Here is a 24,608-nt window from a genome sequence, read left to right on the forward strand (position 1 = left end):
TGCTGTCTTCCTTGATGACATTTCAAAGAGATGGCTTCACAGTCCTTGAGGAAACATTCAGGGTTGTAAAATTGACAAGAAGCTTATTTAGTTAGCCTTTAAAAAGATTTACATACATTTCAACGAGGCAGAGAAAGAAACTTAAATAATTAAGTTTCTAAAGGAAGTGCTCTAAGAAAGGTAGGGGCCTCTTCCCTTTTTCAGCAGAGAGAATTAAGCCTCTCCTTTTCTTTTCCTCCTTTCTTCTAATTTCTTTTTGCCGTTACAATATTGATTTTGGAATTACAAATTTTAGCGAGTATGCAAATTCACAAATATGAAATCTGCGATGGTACAGTAAGATACCAGAATTGTTTCTTTGTTTTTCATATAATTGATGAAGAGTTATCTCTTCTTGCTCTCAAAAATTAAAGAAAATTGTATAAATGGAATATTTTTGTGAACTGTACTCAAGTTTTGAGGGGTATTTCAGACCCTTTGTGTTCTACTGATGGTCTGAGATTGAATACTGGATCTCTCGGCATTCTTTTGGGCTCGTAGATGTCTTTATGTACATTCTGGTTTTGTCCTACCTCCCAAGTGGTATTTGAATTGACTTTGTAAAGGAATTACCTTTGGCAGTGTTTTCTGCACAGTGAGCAGTGCTGATGGATGTAAGCCTAATCCTAATACAATTTACTATAATCAATTCATTCAGCGAATGTCGAGTGACTTCTTTACGCCAGGTAATGTTCAGAATGGTAGGAACGTAGCAATGAGCAAAGTCTCTCCCTTCATGGAGCTTACCTTCTAGTAGATATGAACAAAAGTATCTCCTTACTTTACACAGACGTTTTTCTTCTTTATATTCTTGCTTCTAATACTAATAAAAAGGTAAAAATTTATTCTACTAATTCAAGATGATCTGAAAGTTTGGTGACATGAGCTAATGTTAACTTTTCTTTTTTTTACAGATGGTTCCAATCCCTACACATTGAAGCTTTGCTTTTCTACATCATCCCATTTATAAGAAGAGATGAGCATGTTAGAATTTATGTTCACCTTTATTACAATTTTAAAGCTTACACTTCATTTAAAAAATCTAAAGTGGTTGATCTAATGTTGCCTTGCTTACTTTGATTCAAGATCCTGTTCTGTAATAAACAGATATTTTGCCTCAAGTAAATTTGTTGTAAACTTAAATATTGAATTGTTTTCATTTAAAAATAGAATATCATAACGTAGACTATCTACAGCTTCATTGTAGATTATGCAAATACATGATTTCTAATCTTAATTGCTATAATTTTTCTTTTACAGTGAAAATATATTTGCATTCTTAATGCTAATTATCTGCAAGTATTTTTCCATTGTGTATGAGATTGATGCAGGTGAAAGTATTGCATTTTAATATTATAGAATTCCTATTATATGGTTAAGGATGTTGCAGTTATTCATATTAAACATAACTTGTATTTATTAAGTATTTTAATCAAGTTTGAGAATAACATTGCACATATTGAATTTTAAGTACTACAGAGTTGTCCGATTTTATATTTCCGAAAGGCTAGTGGACGTATGGATACACTTGTACAGTATGCACTCGAACTTATTTAAATTGGTGTATTTTTTTTTTTTAAGTCATTGTCCATTTATATTGACATGCTTCTACCTGTTTCTAGTTCCAGTTTGGAGATTTTATAAAGTTACAGCAACAAGATAATGCATTCTTCTTTATTTGTTGCATGTGACTTAATCTTGAAAATACGCCTAATACTTGACATTGAGATTTTAGTAGAAGTTGTGGTTAAGAGTTCCTCTTCTAGATAATAATCTGGGATTCGTGGATGGCCTTTACTGGGTCTGAACCCCTTAAAGTTGTATGTAGAATTTTGGGTATTTGCATTTTATTTTTTACTCTTGGATCCATCAGTAATATATGTATTTTTCTATATGGTGCAAGGTGTAAGGATCTAATTTTATTTTTATTCCAAACAAATAGCTATTTGTCTCAACACCATTTATTAAACATTTCTTTCTTCCACTGGATCTGTTTTCTTTTCTATGAAAATAATATACATAGGCAAATAAGATTTAAGAACTAAACATGGTAGTAAGACACTATAGCACACTTGTTTCAAGTTTACTGCTTTTTTGTAATAGAAAACTGATGCGTCCATTTTATTTTCATCTTTAAAAGAAAGAATACGTGTCATCTACCTGGAATAACTGTGAAGCCCATAGTTGGCAATGCCAGTTTTGTGGTCTTGAGACTTTTAAACAAATTTACAAAGAAAAGCTTCACTTAGATCTTTTGTAAGGGCTTTATTTTGGATCTTAATGTAAATAAGGCAGTCCGCCTTACTCCTTTTAGAAATGAAGTAGTGGTTTTAAAAACGTAAAGAGCTATTTAATAGAAAGTTTAGGTTGAAACCAAACACACCATCAGTTACTTCCTCTTGAATTTTGACAGCAGTAGACCAATGTCCCTTTAGCCTTCTAAACATAGAAAAATTTAAATGGAATCTAGAAGCGTTTCAGATCCCGATCGTGGGACCCAATAAGTTTTGCCACGGGAAACTTGAGTGTGAACTGTTAAGTGTGCGATACTGAATTATGTATGTTTCTTATTCATTGCCAATTTAATATCTAAGTTAACTTTACAATAAACAAAACCGTTTCCCCCTACAAATACTTTTCTCCATTTGTTGCGAAATTGAAATGTCTTAGTTTTAAAAGGTCACCTGTGGACTTACGTAGTAGTTGTCTCCTTCCCTTCCCCTCCTCTGACAACTAGTAGGGATCTTCAGGGTTACAGATATTCTGTGTCTAAGATTTGAGGAAACAAGTCTGTGGAGAGTGGCAGGGCTTGTTCAATTTAGATCCGCTTTAAGTGGTATTGACTTCTAGGTGTGAACTCTGTGTTAATACTCTCTCCCCACCAAAAACACAAATGAGTTCCTCAGGAGTAAACTAGTAAGCTGGGCCTTGCTGCAGTGACCTGTGGACAGGTATGTCAGCCCTGTATTGCAGCTGTCACTCATGTCTTTGCAGCTTGGGGATGACCACTGTGATGGAGCCTGCTGTGGCAGCACGTGCTCTTAGCCTTGACCACAACTTTCTTTCTTGTCTTTTTGCTGCCCTTCCTATCTTTTTGCTTTTAGGAGAACATGAAAGAACAGATTTTGGGAGTTGTAAAGAGTAAGTACTGGCTCTGAGTTTTGTTTTTTTTTTTTAAATTTGAAATCCAGTCTCCATGTCCAAATTGCATAAATGATACTTATATTAATATATATATATATACACAGTAATTAATTGATAATAAACCTGCCAGACCACATTATAGAATATGAGCTGCCTTCTAAAATCCCCACTTATATATATGCAACTTAAAAATTCTGTCTACTATGTAAATTAAATCTTTTTTTATTAAGTCATATAGAACTGTCATTTGAATTAAGTAAAAGAAAGCACTGAATGAATGACAGTTCTCGATTTGGAAACTTACCTAGCTCTCTTGTGGTGTGACACAGCTATCAGATAGGCCAAGCTGCTGAACAGTCTTGAAATACTTGCTTTGAGTCAATACGATAATTTATAATCATTTCTTATTCCCTGCAGTAATACCAAGTGAAATCAAGAGGCAATATTAATCCTTTCTGGGGAGTAGCTATGTTTATTGAGAGCCTAGAAAATAAGTAAATGGCTTGAAAGATTTTGGCTGTTAGCATAATTTTAGTGTAGTTTATTAGGTATTTAACTACCTGGGGAATAGCTTTGGGGCTGTAAAACTTTATTACAATTTACGATAGTGAAACTTAGCTTATTCTGATAATTTCTGGTTTTGGTTATTTGAGATAACCTTTTCCCCAGGAGAGCAGGGGAAGAAAAAAGACAAGGTAGAGAATGCCTGTGTTGCCCCGTACTTTGTGTTTGGCAGTGAATCTTGTCCTTAGCTGCATTTCTAATGTTCAAAGCAAATTGTGTAATTCGTTGATTTTCATTTAGAGTTTGTGATTTTATGATGTCACAAAGCATGAATGTAAAGTAGATGAGGTTACTTCTGCTATAACTTAGGAGATGCAAAGGAAAAATGACAGCCGGAATAAAAATGTCTTTCAGCTTCTACAAAAACCATTTTAGAAATGTCACCTGCAGCTGTTTGGTCTCTGGGACGTTGAACTCATTTGTCCAGCATCTGTGAAGTGTGTGCAGTGTGCCATACGGCATAAGCTTGGGCGAGTGGCTAGCTTTTAAAAGTCAACAGGTTAATTTAAGCTTATAAAGGAAGCAGCAGAAAAATGGCAAAAGCAATTTTCCAGATATAAGGTGAAATATGCTGTATGAGAAACTGAAATTGATTGATGAATCTTTGAGTAATATAACCTGTTTGGGATTTTATAAATTGCACTATAAAATGGAAAAATGAGGTCAAGGAATGATTGGCACTGTGTGGGGATCGGGGTGGAAAGCAGATAAAATAATTCTGTTTTACGTGTTAGGGATGAGAGACCCAGGTATTGTGGTCTGCTCAAGTTTAACGAAGTATACATATAGGAAAATTATGACTTGAAGTTAAATTTGTCTTAGAATGCAGATGTTAATCCTCAAAATTTTTATACAAACAAAAAAGCCCTTTTGCTTCACTGAAATAGTTGGCCTTTCTCAGTGGCTGGAGGTTACGGCTGTATTAGCCCCAACTATTTTAATTGCTCTGGTAAATGGTTAGAAGGCAGCTTAGTGGTTGCCAGGGCCCGGGGAGTGGGGAGTGACTGCCAGTGGGTATTTCCTGTTGGGGCGGTGAAAGTGTTGTGGAACCAGACGGTGATGATGATTGTACAACGTTTTGAATGTACTCAGTGCCACTGAACTGTACACTTTAAAATGGTAAGTTTTTATGTTTTGTGTATTTTACCACAATAAAAAAAGTAACAATTAGCCCAGTGATCCTTTAGTTTAAACAAGAGCTAGTACAGTGCTTCAAGGCTTTGATGTAGCTGGTTAGATAACGTTGAGGAAGGGGAGTGTTAGGGGGATTCTGTGGGTTAGTTTTACCTCCACATCAGCGGATGTGACATTCGGTCTGGTTTATGGTTACGATGCCTTGGTGGCTGGCTGCTTCCATGTGTTCCCGTTACTCCAGACTGTGGGGCAAGGGAGTTGGATCTAGGAAGAGAGCCCACTGGGGACTTGTGTGCAATGAGCAGTTACCAAATAGGATTTTTTGTGAGGATGGATAGGAGGCGGGCGTGATTCCATGAGTAGAAACTAGAATTTCTCTAAACCAGAGTAAGTACACTTCAGGCTCTGCTGGGACTCTACCCTACTAGTTTTGAGTTACTTGCTTACATACTCATGAATGTACTTAAATTTCCTTGAAAAATTAAAGAGTATCCAGACTACCCAGTTACATTTAGACTTTGACCATGTGCTAACGTGTATAAAAAAAAAAAAATTTATAGCTGCTTCAAAACCTTGAAGCGGGATTCAATGACACTGATTTATATATACGACAATTGCATAAAAACATTTTTGTGTGTAATATATCTGTAATCCTTCAGTGGGCTTTAGGAGACCTTTTTATCTAAAAGGAGCTAGACAATGCATTTTATTTTATGGACCTGTATGATACATGATAAAACCTGGGACTTTTCTGCCTAGTACAAAATTGACATGACTGATGCCAGTATCAGTGACCACAATCATGGCAGAGCTTTTCTTGTTGGATTGTTAAAAGGATAAGTAACACAAGACTGTTGCCAATACAAATCCAAGCTTGTCCTACACAGACCTGATAAAATTGCCTCTTAATGCCATGATATTTCCCAGTAAGGTGCTCGTATTTGAGTATAAATTCCTACTGCTTAACCAAAAAGACAGCCTGTTGCGCTCCTTGCTGTGTGATGACCTTTGGCTGCTTACAGCTTTTGCTCTAAACTGCGGTCTCAGAACTAGTAAAACCTTTATTTTCGTGAGTTTATGTTTCCGCAGTAGGTAAAAATGCTTTCGGGTGTTATTGCCATTATGTGAAAAACAGCCACATGGTTTATAAATTGTAGAGCAAGTCACCTCAAATGTAGAGGGAAAACATCTTGGAGTTTCACCCTCAGTCCACTTGTTACCAATGTGACGCATTGGACAGCGCTGTAACCCAGAGTTGTGTTAGGGGTCATGATTCTCTTCCAGTGAAGAACATGTGGCGGTATATAGGGGAAAGCAGAAGCTGAGGAAGGAGACCCAGGGTATCGTCTAGCCTCTGTCACTAACTCTATTTGGTCTTGGGCATCACTTCCTAAGTCCAGTTCTTATCTATACAGTGTGGCAGCAAGACTACATGAGATGGTTTATTCAGTAATACAGTTCTATTTCAGAGTGATTTTTTTCTTCCTGGTTCTGTTCTGGCTCAGCAGTTATCACTGGTACAAAGGGGCTGTTGTATAAATTATTTGGATAAAGTAGGTAAAATTGTTGAGAAAAAGCTTTATTTTTTGCCTGAATAATCCAGATTTCTTAAATTGATCACATTAATCTAATTATTGTTCTCACTCCCTAGTAGATTTGCTTTTGTAGCAACAGTTTTAATGACAAAAGGAAATGATCAGGCCATCTGCCAATTCCCCACGTCCTAAAAATTCTCACGTGAGGTTCCTTAAAACTGGTATGGCTTGGAGGGGTAGCTGAACTGGGGAAAGAACTTTTTATCCCAGCATATGGGAAGGTAGCTGAGGAGATGGATACCAAGCCACAGTGGTTCCATTCTATGGTGTTCCCAGAATGTCCCCAACCACTTTATTCAGGTTCTGGGTAGGATAGATGGGGCCAGGATATGGGTTGGATTGCTATGATAAGGATCAGGGGTATGTTCGTGTTGGCACATCTGGGTATTGCGTTTGGATATCTTGAAAGCTGTGCTTTTCAAGGATCAGCCTTTCTGAGTTTGAAGACTATCTGAGGTATACCAGTTCCTAACTCTGAGACTTGGAAAAAAGTAACACAGTAGTTAGAACTTTAATTTTTTTTTTTTTTTTTTTTTTTGTGAAGCCCTGTGGCTATGCGAAAAGTCTAAACTGAGCCTTCATGGTCAGAAGAAAATTTGACTGTGCCATTGACTATCTGTGGTGAGAGGGAGTGACCACAGGCATCTTAAAGACAGCTCCGTTAAATGGAAGAGGGCTCACTGAGTTGCTGGTTTCATACTACCAGCCAACTTTGATCACTTATAAATCTTGCCAGCTCTCAGATTGTTGGAAGAAATACCTCTTTGTACTGGCACATGGGTGATTGGATATACTGCAGGAAAGTGGCATTTTTCAATTAAGTTAACAGTTTATACACATGTCAATGTAATGTGTTGGGTTTAAGAAGGGACAGAAACAGAACTCATATTGCATGCTGGTTGTTTTGGATGAGTCCAAAATGGTTCCCAATAACTTTGAAGTAGCATCGTGTGATAGAGCACTGAGTTTGGACTTGCAAGAACTGGCTGCTTACCCCAGCTCTGCCACTAATGAGTTGACCTTCAAGTTATTTAGGGGACTTTTAAACCTTAGTTTCTCTTGTGTAAAATGGAAACAATAATACCTGACCTACTTATCGTACAGTGAAATAATATATATAAAGGGATTTTGGTAATAGTCAATACAGATCTCCAGTAGATATTAGGGTAGTTTCATTAAAGAGGGCCCCACACCACAGGTTCATACTGACCCTTCCTTGGGAAGGAAATACAGGCTGTACAACCCAGTCATTGCTGTTGCGAATCCGTATTCAGCTGCTTCTTTGAGATTTATTCAGCAATGCAAATAGCTTCTAGAGATAAAAAGTAGCATAGCTCAGGTATTAGAGAATCTAATAAATTAGCTATTCAAAATAATTTCTGCCTACCTGGATGGTTCTTTGTGGGTCCCCCCCGCCCCCGACATGGCTCATTCATATATTGATAAAAACCCTTCGAAATTCTGAAGGAATCCCTGGGTGCCACAAACGATTAAGTGCTTGACTGCCAGCCAAAAGGCTGGGGGTTCAAACACACCCAGAAGCACCTGGCACTCTGCTTCTAAGAGGTCACATCTTTGAAAATTCTATGAAGCAGTTCTGCTCTACACACACGGGATCACCATGAATCAAGAATCAAGGGCAACTTACAACAGCAACAACAAAATTCTAAAGGCAGGCAAAGTTACTATTCATTTTAACTATTAGGTTTAAGGGAAATTTATGGTAGAATTTACTTTTACTGTTTGTATATGTACAAATACTTGTATACACAGTTTTAGTAAATGGAGATCCCTTATATAACCAGGATATGGTACACATAGACCTTTTTATTTTTAGGTAATACGGAGTTTTCTATCCACAATATTGGATTTTAATATTATGTCGGCTGTATCTGTTGTTTTGACATGACACCCCCTTCATCAAGACCTCTCATCATACTACTGTTCATATGGGAAAATACTTCTTAATTGTCCAATTAATGATTATTTTTCAGGAACTCACTGCCTGTCTGCCTGAATATTTCTGGTTTGCACTATTTCACGGAAGTATACCAAAAACAAAAAAACCCAACTAGCTGCCACTGAGGCAGTTTCAACCCCTGGCAACCCAAGTGTTTCAGAGTAGAACTGCGTATTGGGTTTCAATGGCTGATTTTTTGGAAGTAGATTGCCAGGCCGTTATTCCAAGGCGCCTCTAGGTGGATTCAAACTGCCATCCTTTCAATTAGTAGCCAAGCACTGAACTGTTTGTGCCATCCAGAGAAGTATAGGGTTTGATATATTTGTGCTCTGCTCTGTGAAGAAGTACTGTATAGGAGTTTGAAAGACAACTAGATTATAGTATACAGCCCCTGTCAATTCTTCGTCTGTAAATCTGGATTAAACAGACTTTTTTTTTTTTTTTTTCTTTTTCGTCATCTTAATGTTTCTGGGCTGCAGAGTCTCAGTTTTCTTTCTCTTTTTTCCTTTTAATTTATTCTAGTTAAGTAGCTCTTCTTTCCCCCAAAGGCTCAAGATTCCTTCATCATTAAGTTGTCTCCTTTCTGGGTTTTCAGGTCCTTAGATGTGGCAAGCAGAATTGTATGCCAGCGGCAGGCCCCCTCCAGTTTTTGTTAAGTTTAGGGAGCCATTTTCCATTTTGGTTTCCATACCTTTAGAAGGAAGAGTGCTAAAAAGGAAAGGCCATAGAATTTGGAATCAAATTCTGGACTTAAGTCCTTGCTTGACTCTGCCTTTTTACTGGCTATATGAGTCTAAGTAAGTCTTTTAAAATGGTCTGAGCCTCAGGAGTTAATCTATAAAATGAGCATGTTAATATCTTATTTATCATTCTTATCCATTTAAAACAAATTGAGTGGTATAGAGTAGGCCTTTGCTACCATTGTAGTGACCCTATTTTTTTTTCTCATTTGTGAAAATAGCCATTAAATTGTGAACACACTACGGGCATGGGTTTTTGTATTTCCTTTCCTCTTTCAGTACCTCACCACATATTCAGGGTCTCCCACGTGAACTTTTCACAGGTGAGGGCTGTCTTCACTGGTGCCCAAGCCAAAGAGTGGCTTTGCCTAACTTCGTGACTGAGATGATGGTACAAGCGTGCTTATCAGAGGAAGATCATACAAATCTAAAAGGAAGTTATAATACTGAAGACCACAGAATCAAGATTAAAACCTATCTTTTTAAAAAATTTTTATTGTGCTTTAAGTGAAAGTTTACAAATCAAGTCAGTCTCTCACACATAAACTTATATACACCTTATTACATACTCCCCTTTACACTCCCCCTAATGAGTCAGCCCGCTCCCTCCTTCCAGTGTCTCCTATTGTGACCATTTTGCCAGTTTCTAACCCCCTCTATCCTCCCATCTCCCTTCCAGACAGGAGATGCCAACATAGTCTCAAGTGTCTACATGGTGCAAGTAGCTCACTCCTCATCAGGATCTTTCTCCAACCCATCGTCCGGTCCAGTCCACGTCTGAAGAGTTGGCTTCGGGAATGGTTCCTGTCCTGGGCCAACAGAAGGTCTGGGGGCCATGACCACCGGGGTCCTTCTAGTCTCAGACCATTAAGTCTGATCTTATGAGAATTTGGGGTCTGCATCCCACTGCTCTCCTGCTCCCTTTGGGGGTTCTCTGTTGTGTTCCCTGTCAGGGCAGTCATCGGTTGTAGCCAAGCACCATCTAGTTCTTCTGGTCTCAGGATGTTGTAGTCTCTGGTTCATGTGGCCCTTTCTGTCTCGGGCTCATAATTACCTTGTGAGCTTGGTGTTCTTCATTTTCCTTTGATCCAGCTGGGTTGAGACCAACTGATGCATCTTAGATGGCTGCGTGCTAGTGTTTAAGGCCCCAGACGCCACTCTTCAAAGTGGGATGCAGAATGTTTTCTTAATAGATTTTATTTTGCCAATTGACTTAGATGTCCCCTGAAACCATGGTCCCCAGACCCCTGCCCCTGCTACGCTGGCCTTCGAAGCATTCAGTTTATTCAGGAAACTTCTTTGCTTTTGGTTTAGTCCAGTTGTGCTGACCTCTTCTATATTGTGTGCTGTCTTTCCCTTCACCTAAAGTAGTTTCTATCTACTATCTAATTAGAGAATGCCCCTCTTGCACCCTCCCTCCCTCCCCCCTCTCATAACCACAAAAGAATATGTTCTTCTCAGTTTAAACTATTTCTCAAGTTCTTATAATAGTGGTCTTCTACAATATTTGTCCTTTTGCAACTGACTAATTTCACTCAGCATAATGCCTTCCAGGTTCCTCCATGTCATGAAATGTTTCAGAGAGATTCCTCACTGTTCTTCATCAATGCATAGTATTCCATTGTGTGAATATACCATAATTTATCCATTCATCTGTTGATGGGCACCTTCATTGCTTCCATCTTTTTGCTATTGTAAACAGTGCTGCAGTAAACATGGGTGTGCATATATCTGTTCGTGTAAAGGTTCTTATTTCTCTAGGATATTTTCCAAGGACTGGGATTGCTGGATCGTATGGTAGTTCTATTTTTAGCTTTTTAAGGAAGCGCCAAATTGATTGCAAAGTGGTTGTACCATTTTACATTCCCACCAGCAGTGCATAAGTGTTCCACAGCCTCTCCAACATTTATTATTTTGTGTTTTTTGGATTAATGCCAGCCTTGTTGGAGTGAGATGAAATCTCACTGTAGTTTTGATCTGCATTTCTCCAATGGCTAATGATCGTGAACATTTCCTCATATATCTGTTAGCTACCTGAATGCCTTCTTTAGTGAAGTGTCAATTCATATCTTTTGCCCATTTTTTAGTTTGGTTATTTGTCTTTTTGCAGTTGAGTTCTTGCAGTATCATGTAGATTTTAGAGATCAGGCGTTGATCAGAAATGTCATAGCTAAAATTTTTTCCCAGTCTGTAGATAGTCTTTTTACTCTTTTGGTGAAGTCTTTGGCTGAGCATAGGTGTTTGATTTTTAGGAGCTCCCAGTTATCCAGTTTTTCTTCTGTATTCTTAATAATGTTTTGTCTACTGTGTATGTATTAGGGCTCCTAACATTGTCCCTATTTTTTCTTCCATGACCTTTATTGTTTTAGATTTTATATTTAGGTCTTTGATCCATTCTGAGTTAGTTTTTGTGCATGGAGTGAGGTATGGGTCTTGTATCATTTTTTTTGCAGATGGATATCCAGTTATGCCAGCACCATTTGTTAAAAAGACTGCCTTTTCCCCATTTAACTGTTTTGGGGCTTTTGTCAAATATCAACTGCTCATATGTGGATGGATTTATGTCTGGATTCTCAATTCTGTTCCATTGATCCATGTATCTGTTGTTGTACCAGTACCAGGCTGTTTTGACTACTGTGGTGGTATAATAGGTTCTAAAATCGGGTAAAGTAACACCTCCCACTTTGTTCTTCTTTTTCAGTAATGCCTTATTTATCCGGGGCCTCTTTCCCTTCCATATGAAGTTGGTGATTTGTTTCTCCATGTCATTAAAGAATGTTGTTGGGATTTGGATCGGAATTGCATTGAATGTATAGATCACTTTTGGTAGAATAGACATTTTTATAATGTTAAGTCTTCCTATCCAGGAGCAAGGTATGTTTTTCCACTTGTGTAAGTCTCTTTTCATTTCTCGCAGAAGCGTACTGTAGTTTTCTTTGTATAAGTGTTTTACATCTCTGGTAAGATTTATTCCTAAGTATGTTATCTTCTTGGGGGCTACTGTAAATGGCATTGATTTGGTGATTTCCTCTTCGATGTTCTTTTTGTTGGTGTAGAGGAATCCAACTGATTTTCGTATGTTTATCTTGTATCCTGATACTCTGCTGAACTCTTCTATTAGTTTCAGTAGTGTTCTGGAGGATTCCTTAGGGTTTTCTGTGTATAAGATCATATCATCTGCAAAGAGAGATACTTTTACTTCTTCCTTGCCAATCTGGATGCCCTTTATTTCTTTATTCAGCCTAATCGCTCTGGCTAGGACCTGCAACACAATGTTGAATAAGAGCAGTGATAAAGGGCATCCTTGTCTGGTTCCCGATCTCAATGGGAATGCTTTCAGGCTCTCTCCATTTAGGGTGATGTTGGTTGTTGGCTTTGTATAAATACCCTTTATTATATTGAGGAATTTTCCTTCTGTTCCTATTTTGCTGAGAGTTTTCATCATGAACGAGTGTTGAACTTTGTCAAATGCCTTTTCTGCATCAATTGATAAAATCATGTGATTCTTGTCTTTTGTTTTATTTATGTGGTGGGTTACATTAATTGTTTTTCTTATGTTGAACCATCCCTGCCTACCTGGTATGAATCTCACTTGGTCATGGTGAATTATTTTTTGATACGTTGTTGAATTCTATTGGCTAGAATTTTGTTGAGGATTTTTGCATCTATGTTCATGAGGGATATTCTGTAATTTTCTCTTCTTGTGATGTCTTTACCTGGTTTTGGTATTAGGGATATGGTGGCTTCATAGAATTGAGTTTGGTAGTATTCCGTCCTTTTCTATGCTCTGAAATACCTTTAGTAGTAGTGGTGTTAACTCTTTTCTGAAAGTTTGGTAGAAGTCTGCAGTGAAGTTGCCTGGACCAGGGCTTTTTTTTTTGTTGGGAGTTTTTTGATTACCTTTTCAACCTCTTCTTTTGTTATGGGTCTATTTAGTTGTTCTACCTCTGTTTGTGTTAGTTTAGGTAGGTAGTGTGTTTCTAGGAATTCACCCATTTCTTCTAGGTTTTCAAATTTGAGTACAGCTTTTCATAGTAATCTCATATGATTCTTTTAATTTCAGTTGGGTCTGTTGTAATATCGCCTATCTCACTTCTTATTTGGGTTATTTGCTTCCTCTCCTGTTTTTCTTTTGTCAGTTTGGCCAATGGTTTATCAATTTTGTTAATTTTTTACAAAAAACCAGCTTTTGGTCTTCTTAATTCTTTCAGTTGTTTTTCTGTTTTCTATTTCACGTAGTTCTCTAATTTTTATTATTTGCTTTTTTCTGGTGCCTGAGGGTTTCTTTTGTTGCTCTCTTTCTATTTGTTCAAGTTGTAGGGATAATTCTTTGATTTTGGCCCTTTCTCCATTTTGGATGTGTGCATTTATTGATATAAATTGGCCTCTGAGCACCGCTTTTGCTGTGTCCCAAAGGTTCTGGTAGGAAGTGTTTTCATTCTCATCGGATTCTCTAAATTTCTTTATTCCATTCTTAATGTCTTCTATAATTCAGTCTTTTTTGAGCAGGATATTGTTCAGTTTCCAAGTGTTTGATTTCTTTTCCCGTTATTGATTTCCACTTTTATGGCCTTATGGTCAGAAAAGATGCTTTGTAGTATTTCAATGTTTTGGATTCTGCTAAGGCTTGCTTTATGACCTAATATGTGGTCTATTCTAGAGAATGTCCCATGTGCACTAGAAAAGAAAGTATAGTTGGTTGCTGTTGGGTGGAGTGTTGTGTATATGTCTACGAGGTCAAGTTGGTTGATTGTGGCATTTAGATCTTCCATGTCTTTATTGAGCTTCTTTTTGGATGTCCTGTCCTTCACTGAAAGTGGTGTGTTGAAGTCTCCTACTATTATTGTGGAGCTGTCTATCTCACTTTTCAATGCTGATAGAGTTTGTTTTATGTATCTTGCAGCCCTGTCATTAGGTGCATAAATATTTAATATGGTTATATCTTCTTGGTGTATTGTCCCTTTAATCATTATATAGTGTCCTTCCTTATCCTTTCTGATGGATTTAACTTTAAAGTCTATTTTGTCAGACATTAATATTGTCACTCCTGCTCTTTTTTGATTGTTGTTTGCTTGATATATTTTTTTCCATCCTTCGAGTTTTTGTTTGTGTCATTGAGTCTAAGGTGTATTTCTTGTAGGCAGCAAAGAGACAGGTCGTGTGTTTTTTTTTTATCCATCTGCCACTCTCCCCTTTATTGGTACATTTAGTCCATTTACATTCAGTGTAATTATTGATACCCATTGCTGTCCAGTTGATTCCAACTCATAGCGACCATATAGGACAGAGTAGAACTGCCCCATAGAGTTTCCAAGGATCGTCTGGTGGATTCGAACTGCCGACATTTCGTTAGCAGCCATAGCACTTAACCACTATGCCACCAGGATTACTGATAGGTAAGAGTTTAGTGCTGTCATTTTGATATTTTTTGTGTGTGTTGTTGACAGTGTCTTTGTTCCACTTAATTTTCTGTGCTGAGTTGTTTTTCTTTAAGTATTGTCTTTTCCTCTTTTTCATTGTTGTTGACTTTTGCTGTTGATATTTACTAAGTCTTTATGTTTTTCTTGTTTTTTATTTTGATATGTAGGATTGTTAGTTTCCTTTGTGGTTACCTTAAAATTTACCTCTGTTTTTCTAAGTTTAAACTAATCTTATTTTTCAGTATTGCCTTGACATCCTCTCTATATGAAAGTTCTATGATTACATTATTTAGTCCCTCTTTTTTTTTTTTTTAATATTGTCATCTTTTATATATTGACATCTCTCTTTCCCTGTTTTCAGTGTTTTAGCTTTCATTTATTTTTGTGACTTCCCTATCTGGGTTGATACCTGGTTGCTCTGTCCTGTGTTTTAGTCTTGGGTTGTTACCTGATGTTATTGATTCTCTAATCAGAGGACTCCCTTTAGTATTTCTTGTAATTTTGGTTTGGTTTTTGCAAATTCCCTAAACTTCTGTTTATCTGGGAATGCCCTAATTTCACCATCATATTTGAGAGACAGTTTTGCTGAATATATAATTCTTGGCTGGCATTTTTTTCTTCTTCTTCTTCAAGGCTTTATATATGTCATTCCATTGCCTTCTTGCCTGGATGGTTTCTGCTGAGTAGTCAGAGCTTAGTCTTATTGACTCTCTTTTGTAGATGACTTTTCATTTATTTCTATCCACTCTTAAAATTCTCTCTTTATCTTTGGTTTTGGCAAGTTTGATTATAATATATCTTGGTGACTTTCTTTTGCCATCTACCCTGTGTGGGGTTCGATGAGCTCCTCGAATAGATATCTTCTCATCTTTCACAATATCAGGGAATTTTTCTGCCAACAAATCTTCAACGATTCTCTCCGTATTTTCTGTTATCCCCCCTGTTCTGATAGGTTATTCCTCTTGATAGAGTTCCATATAATTCTTCAGGTTTCTTCATTTTTTTTTAATTCTTTTATCTGATTTTTCCTCAGATAAATTGGTGTCAAGTACTTTGTCTTCAGTCTCACTAATTCTGACTTCTTTTGCCTCATTCTGCTCCTATGACTTTCTATTGAGTTGTCTAATTCTGAAATTCTATTGTTAATCTTTTGGATTTCTGTTTGCTGTCTCTATGGATTCTTGTAGGCTGTTAAATTTGTCATTTTGCTGTTGTATAACCTTTTTAAGTTCCTCTATGGCTTTGTCTCTGTGTTCCTTGGCTTGCTCTGCATTTTGCCTGATCTTCTTCCTGACCCCTTGAAGAGCTCTGTATATTAATCTTTTGAATTCTACCTCTGAGAATTCCAGGACTTTCTTTTCTTCCAGGAGGTTTCCTGATTCTTTGTTTTGGTGGCTTGCTGAAGCCATCATGGTCTGCCTCTTTATGTGATTTGATATTAACTGTCATCTCGAGCCATCAATAAGTTATTATATTTATTTTATGTTTACTTACTGTGTCTTAGCTTCTTGTTTTGTTTTGCTTTAGTACACCCAGGTAGGCTGATTGTGTGAGCTACTTTGATTATTGGTGTCTTTGAAGCTCTTACATCCTGTCACCAGGTGGTTAGAGCTGCTACTAGGTATGTGAGCCCAGAAGTCCATTTACTTTTCTTGTGTGGATTCAGCTCAGGTGTCCAGGTCATTGGTCACCGAGTGTGTGGCGCAGGCTCTCACCTACAGTCCTAGGTGGGCAGGGCTACATAGAGGTGATTGAAGCAGGACAGGTATCTGGCTGCAGTAGGGGCTTATGTGCTGAGCAAGGTAGGGGCCTGATAGCTGTCCCTGAGTTCCTGGGTGGAAGGTGTGTCCCTGTTCCCTAGAGTGTGTAGGTGGTGAGTTTTGCAGGCACCCAGTGCTGTTGGCTGTAAGGACTGGGGAGCACCACTTATTCCCGGACCCCTGTCATGGGTGGCTAGATGGAGTGGGTAGAGTCACCAGTCCTCAGGCCCCTGGTGTGGGTAGGTGAGGACCCTGCTTAATGGGCAGGGTGGTGTCAAATGTCACAAATCTGACACTATCCCTTAGCTGTTGCAGTTGAAAATAGGCTTCAGGTATATACCCTGCTCTTCTATGCTAATGAGGACCTATGCTGTTGAAATGGGCCCACATAGGTCTAGGCAGGGGTAAAACGCATTCAAAGTCTGTGGACCCCTTATGTCTGTGCCTAGGCAAAGGGGCTGTACCTGCCCTGAGGTCCCCGTTTAGTGGAAGTGGCAGATTAATTTTTCCTATTTATTATTTTGTTAATTTGTTCTCTCTCCAAAGCCAGGAGAATGGCTCGGGTTGTGAGACGGGTCCCACTTCCAGCCCAGGGGTCACGAGACCGCTGACCAGAGGAGAGCAGGGAGGGTGTGGGTGAAGAGGAGAGAGTTAATTCCCAGAGGGGAAAGAGTTATTTTGATCCCGCATGGTAGATTAGATGCTTGCACTTTACTTTTTCAGATCTATCATAGCTTTCCCTTGGTTCTGGGGGCTTGTGCAGACTGTCTACCACTGGGTATCTCCCAATGTGGAAAACATGTCCCGAGTGCTACTGCTTGCCTCAGCCTGTGTGCGCCGGCCAATCCAGCCTTCAGGGTACTGGCCAGGTCAGGTCTGGTAAATCCTCACTGCTTCTGAACTGTCTCTCCCTCCCCGTGCTGCCCAGACTCCTCAACTTTGTCTTTGATGTTCAGGGCTCCTAGGTGGTCATATATAATCAATTCATTTGTTTCTTCAGGTCTTTGTTGTAAGAGGGACCACGGGAAGTGTCTGACTGCTACGCCTTCTTGGCCCTGCCTCTTCTAATTGACTTTTTAATGTCTCTGTCTTAAAGATGAATGGACTGCCAAAAATCAACACTTTAACATTCCCCAAAACCAACCAAACCCATTGCTCTTGAGTTGATTCTGACTCATAATGACCCTTTAGGACAGAGTAGAACTGCCCCATAGGGTTTACAAGGAGCAGCTGGTGGATTCAAACTGCCAGCCTTTTAGTTAGCAGCCATAGCTCCTAAGCACTGTACCACCAGGTGTCCTCTATACCTATCCCAGATCTAAACCCATTGCTGGGGAGTCAATTCCAACTCATAGTGACCCTATATAAGACCGAAGTAGAACTGCCCCACAGGGTTCCCAAGGGGTGGCTGGTGGGTTTGAACTACTAACCTTTTGGTTAGCAGCCATAGCTTTTAACCATTGTGCCACCAGGGCTCTAGTCCTATACCTATTAAAAAAAAAAATTAGAATGGCTAAAATTAAGAAGACTGACCACACAAGTGTTGGCAAAGATGTGGAGGACCTGGAACTCTCATATACTTCTGGTGGAAAAGTAAAATTGTACAACCACTTTGCAGAGGAAAATGCCAACAGTAGGCATGCCAGTTTGCACAGCAGAACTCTGAAAGGCTCAGGAATTGGAGGCACCTAGTACCTCAAACAACTGGAGGGAAGAGAGAGGCAGAGTAATATGTTGAAAGACTTGAGAAGGAACAGTTAAGCCACAGATCCCTTTCCATATCCCATCCTGCACCTTTACCGCAGAAAAAGAAAGGAAGCTTTTTTTTTTTTTTTTTGAGAAATTCAACTAGAGAAGCACCAGACTCAGGAACAAAGGTTGAGTGTTGAAGCACCGTGCTGAAAACTGAGATTAAACTATTAAAGATTAAACTGCCAAATTCAGGCAGTTTCCAAAAAAGTCAAACTATACACCTACCATATGATCCAGCCATTCACTCCTAGATTTACCCAAGAGAAAAGAAAGCATGTGTCCCTACAATGACTTGTACATGAATGTTCATAGCAGCTCTATTTTTAATAACCCCAAACTGGAAATAACCCAAATGCCCATCAGCAAGTGAATGAATAAACAAATTCTGGTATATCTATGCATAGTGTCACTTCTTTCATGTCACGAGCCTGCCCAGGTTCAAGGGACAGGAACACAGACCCTACCTCTCAGAGTCAAAGTCACACTAAGAAGAGCATGTGGGATGAGAGATATTGTTGGAACAATCTTTGGAACATACAATACGCCACAATGTGTGATGTGTATTCCCTTGAAAATACTAATGCTTTTTTAAGCCCTACTCTACATGTCAAGCTCAGAACACAAAGAATCATTGTCCCGTAGCTTGGTACAATGCTCTTGTTTGTTAAGAGCCTATTAAGTAGAGCAACTCTTCCTCTGCTTAATGAAAGTTCTTTTTTTCAGAAGGAACAGAACAGTGTTCTATCATAAACTAAGTGCTCTTCAAGACCTGCTCAAGCTCAAAGAAAATGCAGTGCAGGCTTGTGGACTGAGAATCAGATGTGAAAACTGTAGTTACCTCAAGTCAACAGTTTTGTGGAAATAGACAAAGAACACCCAAATACAAACGAAGGCTATTTATTCAGAGTTTGCTATAGCAAGGGGTCAGCCACCTTTCGTTTTCATTTGGCAGATGTAAAAGGCAGGCAGAAGAGTGGGAAAGCTTTAGAGTGGAAAATAGGGAAGGCTCCAGGTAGTCCCCGATTGGAGTCTATTGGCATGAGGAAGCTGGAGGTGGGTGTACTAGAAGCAGGGTATTTTATGTGATTGGTTAAAGCCAGGAATTAGTTGCCCTCAAGTTGATTCCAACTCATGGCAACCCCATGTGTATCAGAATAGAACTGCTCCATAAGGTTTTCAATGGCTGATTTGTTTTGGAAGAAGATAGTCAGGTCTTACTTTCAAGGTGCCTCTGAGGTGGGCTCAAACTTCCAACATTTAGTTTAGAAGCCGAGTACAGTAACTTTTCACCACCCAAGAATTATATGATCTGTAAGGGGAGCATATTGGGCTTTCTCTGGTTGGTCCTAAGTTGGAAGTGGAGACAAAAATTAAGGAAGCTGTCAGTTATTAATCAAGTCCTGGCCATTTTGAACCCATTGTTACAGGGATTGTTGCTTGGCTTCGTGGACTGGTAGCCACAGGTGGTGGTTTGACTTCGTGGTTTGAATGCTGCAGGTTGTGGGTCAGAGTTCTGTTTTTATATATGGCCTGGTCATTGTCCATTGTTCATTCAGTCTCTCACTTCTCATCATGGCTACTGTTCCCAGTGGAATATTTCTAGCTGCCAGTCATGTCTGTGCACAGTCTGGCCAAACTTTTTGGCATTATTAAGTTATCCTACACCACTCTTCTAGAAGGTGCTCACTCTTGATCGAGATGCTAAAAATGGACCCTAGAAATTGGGCCCAAGTGGCCATTAAACTAGCTTCTTAGTTTGAAAATGAAAATTAAAGGGAAAGAAATGAATATTTAACTTGCCTTTCCAGAAGGGACTGTGTTTCATGGTAATCAAATGGCCCCAGATGATGAGGAAAAAATAGGTATTTTACTAAAGAATGTTAGTCAGTAATGTAGAAGAGTTGAAAGAATTAGCAAATCAACATTCTGCAACATCCTTAACTCAGGCAGGGATTATCAATGGTGTTAAAAGCATTAGGTGTGTGGTTAATGGGAAACTGAACTTTAATATAGTCCCGAAGCAATACCATACAGATTACTTCCTAGTTGCAGGGGAGAAAAGCAGAGTCCATCCATGGAGTCAGACAGTCATTAGCCTCCTCCAGTGGTGGTTAGTCTTAGCATCACTAATGGTGCGTCAACCAGATATTTCGTGTTTCCTAATGTGATACAGGAAAACTGGGTAGCGTAGAGGTTAAGTGCTGTGGCTGGTAACCAGAAGGTCAGTGGTTCAAATCCACCAGCTGCTCCTTGGAAACTCTATGGGGCAGTTCTACTCTGTCCCATAGGTTCACTATGGGTTGGAATCAACTTGACGGCAATGGGTTTTGGTTTTAATGTGATACAAAGATGAAATAAACACATTACCTGTAGTGTAGAGCCAAACATAATTAACTTGATACTATCAAACTTTTCTTCTAATCTCCATTTGATCAGAAATACAGAAAATGGGAACAAACTAAATAACACCAAAAAGAAGGAAGTATTCAGACAAATCCAAAAGATAAGTCACTGTCATGTCAAAGAGAGACTGTTATTTGTTTAGAAGAGTCAAACTATCATAATACATGTGTGTATTGACTAAACCAGGTGCCAAATGTATAGGCATCTTAGGGATGCATGAGGAAATCTGAATATGAACTAGTATTAGAAAAGATAAAAATTTATTTATACGAAAAAATGAAGGTCATTAAATTCAAAAATCAGGTTATAAAATAGCATGTGTAGTATGGCCTGATTTTGGTATAAAATACACAATATTTGCATAGAAACAGATGATCCACACTGGCACCCTTAGGAGAGTAAGGGGGGCGGGCAGCGTTGGTACTTATGCCAGGACAACAGGTATAAACTGGGTCTTCCAGGCTAGCTGGGGGGAATGGCCACCCTACAAGCAACTGTTCTCAAACTTCAGTGTGCAGAATTGCCTGAGGAGCACGTCAAATGAGAATTCATAGGCCAGAGATTCTGACAGTAGGTTTGAGGTGGGGCCCAAGAATCACCTTTTTTTCATAAGTGCCTGGGTGATTCTGATGCTGGGGTTGGTGAGGAAATACGGCAGGGCCTAGAGCAGTTTCTGGTTGACACTACCGCTAAGCAGGATTGGCTAACCCTTATGGATAAGTTTTACTAAAGTTTGCTTTTTTTTTTTTTAGTTACCGCCACCCGTTGCTGTCAAGTTGACTCTGGCTCATGGTGACCCACGTGTGGCAGAGTAGAGCTGTGCTCCACAGGGCTTTCAATAGCTATTTTTAAGAAGTCAATCACCAGACCTTTCTTCTAAGGCATCTCTGGGTGGACTTGAACTGCCAGCCTTCAGGTTAGTAGCCAAGCACGTTAACTGTTTGCACCACCCAGGAACGTTTTTAGTTAACCACTCAGAAGTCCATCTGTTGCTCATTCAAAGAGGCTGGAAAGTGTGGTGGTTAAATTAATGGCCTTTGGCATCTGATACAACTAGGTTTGAGTTCCAGTTGAATACTAGCATTTATTAGCTTTATGACAATAGGTATGTTTCTTAACATCCCTAAGTCTGTTTTCTTGTAAGTAAAATAGGATATTAATGGAGTTGTTCGGAGGATGAAACAAGATAATGCATGTAAAGCGTAGTAAGTCTCAATGAACAGTAGTCACGACTGATTATTATCACTGTCACATTGTTCAGCAGACAGTGAGTGCACTGGGCCAACCCTGGAAGTGCCAGATATACGTCACTTGCCTTTCAGATATAGGGCATCCCCTGGAAAGCAAAATGAATACCTCTTATCTGACCATTAAGTATGATTCGTAAATGCATGGGAAGCAGCTTTTCATACACATCTTTTTCCTGACAGCTCCATAGAAGTCTGTGGAATAGTTGCCTGAAACTTTGAACATGGGAGACCTACACAGCATAGCCTGCTTCAGTACTCTGAAATCTCATGTCTGGTTACCATGTATTTTAGGCTGGGTTCTCTAGAAAAGCAAAACCAGTAAAGCATATATTTATATATAGACAGATTTATATCAAGGAAATAGCTCACGTGGTTTTTAGAGGCTAGAACGTTCCAAGTCTGTGAGGCAGAAAAGAAGCTTTTCCTGATTCATGCAGCCACAGGGGCTGGTGAGCACGCAGGCTGTGAAGATCAATGATTCTCAAGATCGGCAGGCAAGCTGTTAGCTCAAGTCCCGAGAACCGGAGGTCAGATGCACAGGAGCCAGCTGCAGGATCTAGAAAAAGCAAAAGCCCCCAGTAAAGCAAGCAGGAAGAGCTAGGTGGCAGAGGGCCGAGAGATGAAGGCTGAGGGGGTGGTGAGCCACCACGGGCCCTGCCCCAGCTGCTGCCACTCAGGAGATCCTATCACGGGGGCGATCACATATCAAATCTCAACAGGGAAGTGATCATAACATTATACAACTGCCAAAACACTGAGAGTCATGGCCCAGTCAAGCTGACACACAATCTTAACCGTCACACTATGGAATGGAAAGCTGAGGACAAGGACTAGGAGATCCGCCTGTCTTTTGAACTCTACTCATCCATTCCAGCTAAATCTTATTTCTTATCCTATGTAATTCTAAAAAGGCAAGATTTTCTTGGCAGCATAACTATTGCTGGGGAAGATCATTTCATTTTGAAGATTCTTTTTATTTTTTTAGCAGGTGGAAACTTCTGTGCTCAGCAGCTGCTGGGTGCCCTTATTGCCCATCCTGGTTTTTCCTTTCCATCCTGAGATGGGAAACAAAACATTTGTAGAAAACACTTGGCTAGTTCCATCCCAATTTGTACTGATTTTAGGAGAAAGGGGGTTTGTTTTGTTTTTATATTTTGCTTTGTTTTATTTTCTTTCTCTTTTATACATCCATTCTGTAACAATTATTGCCCATATTTTTTGAAAAGTCACGATATATCATTTAACATACAGTCTGACAGATTGACACAGACTGTCCTGAGAACTCCAGGGCTTAGGGTCATTGTGTATAATACCCACAGAGGAGTCTGAGCAGCTCTGTCTGTCTACATGTGAGGGGCTGGAAAAGGGGGCCCAGGTATATCCTACTGTAGATAAGGATGGGGCAGTTTTACTCTGAAGCTCAAGAAAATTAAGCTTCAGAATGCCTCATTTTCCAGGGTGCAGCCCTTTCTAGGTGTCCTTGGATGGCACAAATGGTGAACATGCTTGGTTAACAACTGAAAGGTTGATGGTTTGAGTCCACCCAGAGGCACCTCAGAAGAAAGGGCTGGTGATCTACTTCCAAAAAATGAGCCACTGAAAACCCTGTGAAACACAGTTCTTCTCTGACACAGATGGGGTCACCCTGAGTCAGAATCGGCTTGTCAGCAACTGGTTAACCCTTTCTAAGGCACTAGGAAGGGTCCTAGCAATGTGGTCATGTTTTTGTAGCAGTGGCAAAAATACGATATTTTTGTATTGCTTTCTGTTAAAGAGGGTCTCTTTAAACCTGGATCTGCCTCAACAAGGCTTTCTCTCTGGCCCTGCCTGCTGGGCTTCACCTGTACACAAGTCAGCAGCGTCAAGTATGTGCTTACTGTACATACAGTAAGCAGCCTCAGCTCCATGCCAGGGCACACTGGAATGCCAAGGATCATGTGGGAATGCGAGGAAAGAGGGGCATTCACCACTCAACTAGCAGCTGAATGCAGAAAAAAACTGCACGCTGGAGCAAGACCAGATCTCCTGGAGAAAAACAAGTTACAGACTTGGGGTCTGGAGAAGGAGCTCCTTCAGAGGAATGAGGAGCAGATGGCATTAATCACTTACCTGTTTCAAAGTCTTTGAAAAGAATTAATGCCCTACTTTTCAATCCTGCTCCAATAAAAATACCATTGCCTATGTGCTGTGCACAGCCACCCCCGGCCCTGGTGGGGCTGTGTCCTGTGGTGGAGAGGGCCCTGGATTGGCCCTGGCCCCGGATCCTCTGCCAAGCAGGTGTGGGACTTTGGCCAAGTTATTCATCCTTCTAAACTTCATTTGACTCATCGTTAAAAGGAGGCTGTTGGGTTAGGCTGCCTCAGTTGGCACTTGGATAATTTCACGGTAGGGAGGCCAACATGAAGTGATTTCTGCAGTGATGGCATTGCACGGGTGCACGGGTAGGAGGCAGGGTGATATACAGAGGAAAGTCGAACCATATGGGGTTAGGAAATTAAAAATTATCTCCTCCTGCTCAGAAAATGTGCCAAATATGAGCCTCTCACCCAAAGAACTGTCTTCCTTTTAGCACATAAAAAGAAGACATTATGAACATTTCCAAAATAAAAAGGATATTCATGTGTCGAATGTATGACGTTTGCAGGCAGTGATGGGTTAGGTTCTAGGAAGGAAATTTAGGTTTGAGATGTGGCCTTTGTCATTTCAGAAATTACAACTAAGGCAAGACTGGCTCGGATGAAACCGCAAACAAAGCTGATAGCATATAGCTGTAACACACGATTAACAATGGGCTGCTCAATAAATTATGATGCATCCATTCTATGGAATGCTATGCAGCCCTCAAAT

At 39.6% G+C, this 24,608-nt stretch overlaps 1 protein-coding gene across 3 annotated transcripts in view; it reads left to right on the plus strand.

The window, feature by feature from the left end:
- HNRNPLL (heterogeneous nuclear ribonucleoprotein L like) overlaps positions 1–24,608 on the plus strand; it is a 91,115-nt gene that overhangs the window by 37,171 nt on the left and 29,336 nt on the right. Inside the window, exon 13 of one of the 3 annotated variants that reach the window (XM_064277183.1) lies at positions 954–21,427. In XM_064277183.1, the coding sequence (XP_064133253.1) occupies positions 954–1,009 (56 nt within the window). In that variant the 3' untranslated portion in view covers positions 1,010–21,427. Of the gene's footprint in view, positions 1–953; positions 21,428–24,608 lie in introns of those variants that run through there. The other 2 variants (XM_064277185.1, XM_064277184.1) reach the window with 2 other exon arrangements.

The sequence above is a fragment of the Loxodonta africana genome, chromosome 26 (assembly GCF_030014295.1).
Source record: "Loxodonta africana isolate mLoxAfr1 chromosome 26, mLoxAfr1.hap2, whole genome shotgun sequence".
NCBI classification, from domain to species: domain Eukaryota; kingdom Metazoa; phylum Chordata; class Mammalia; order Proboscidea; family Elephantidae; genus Loxodonta; species Loxodonta africana.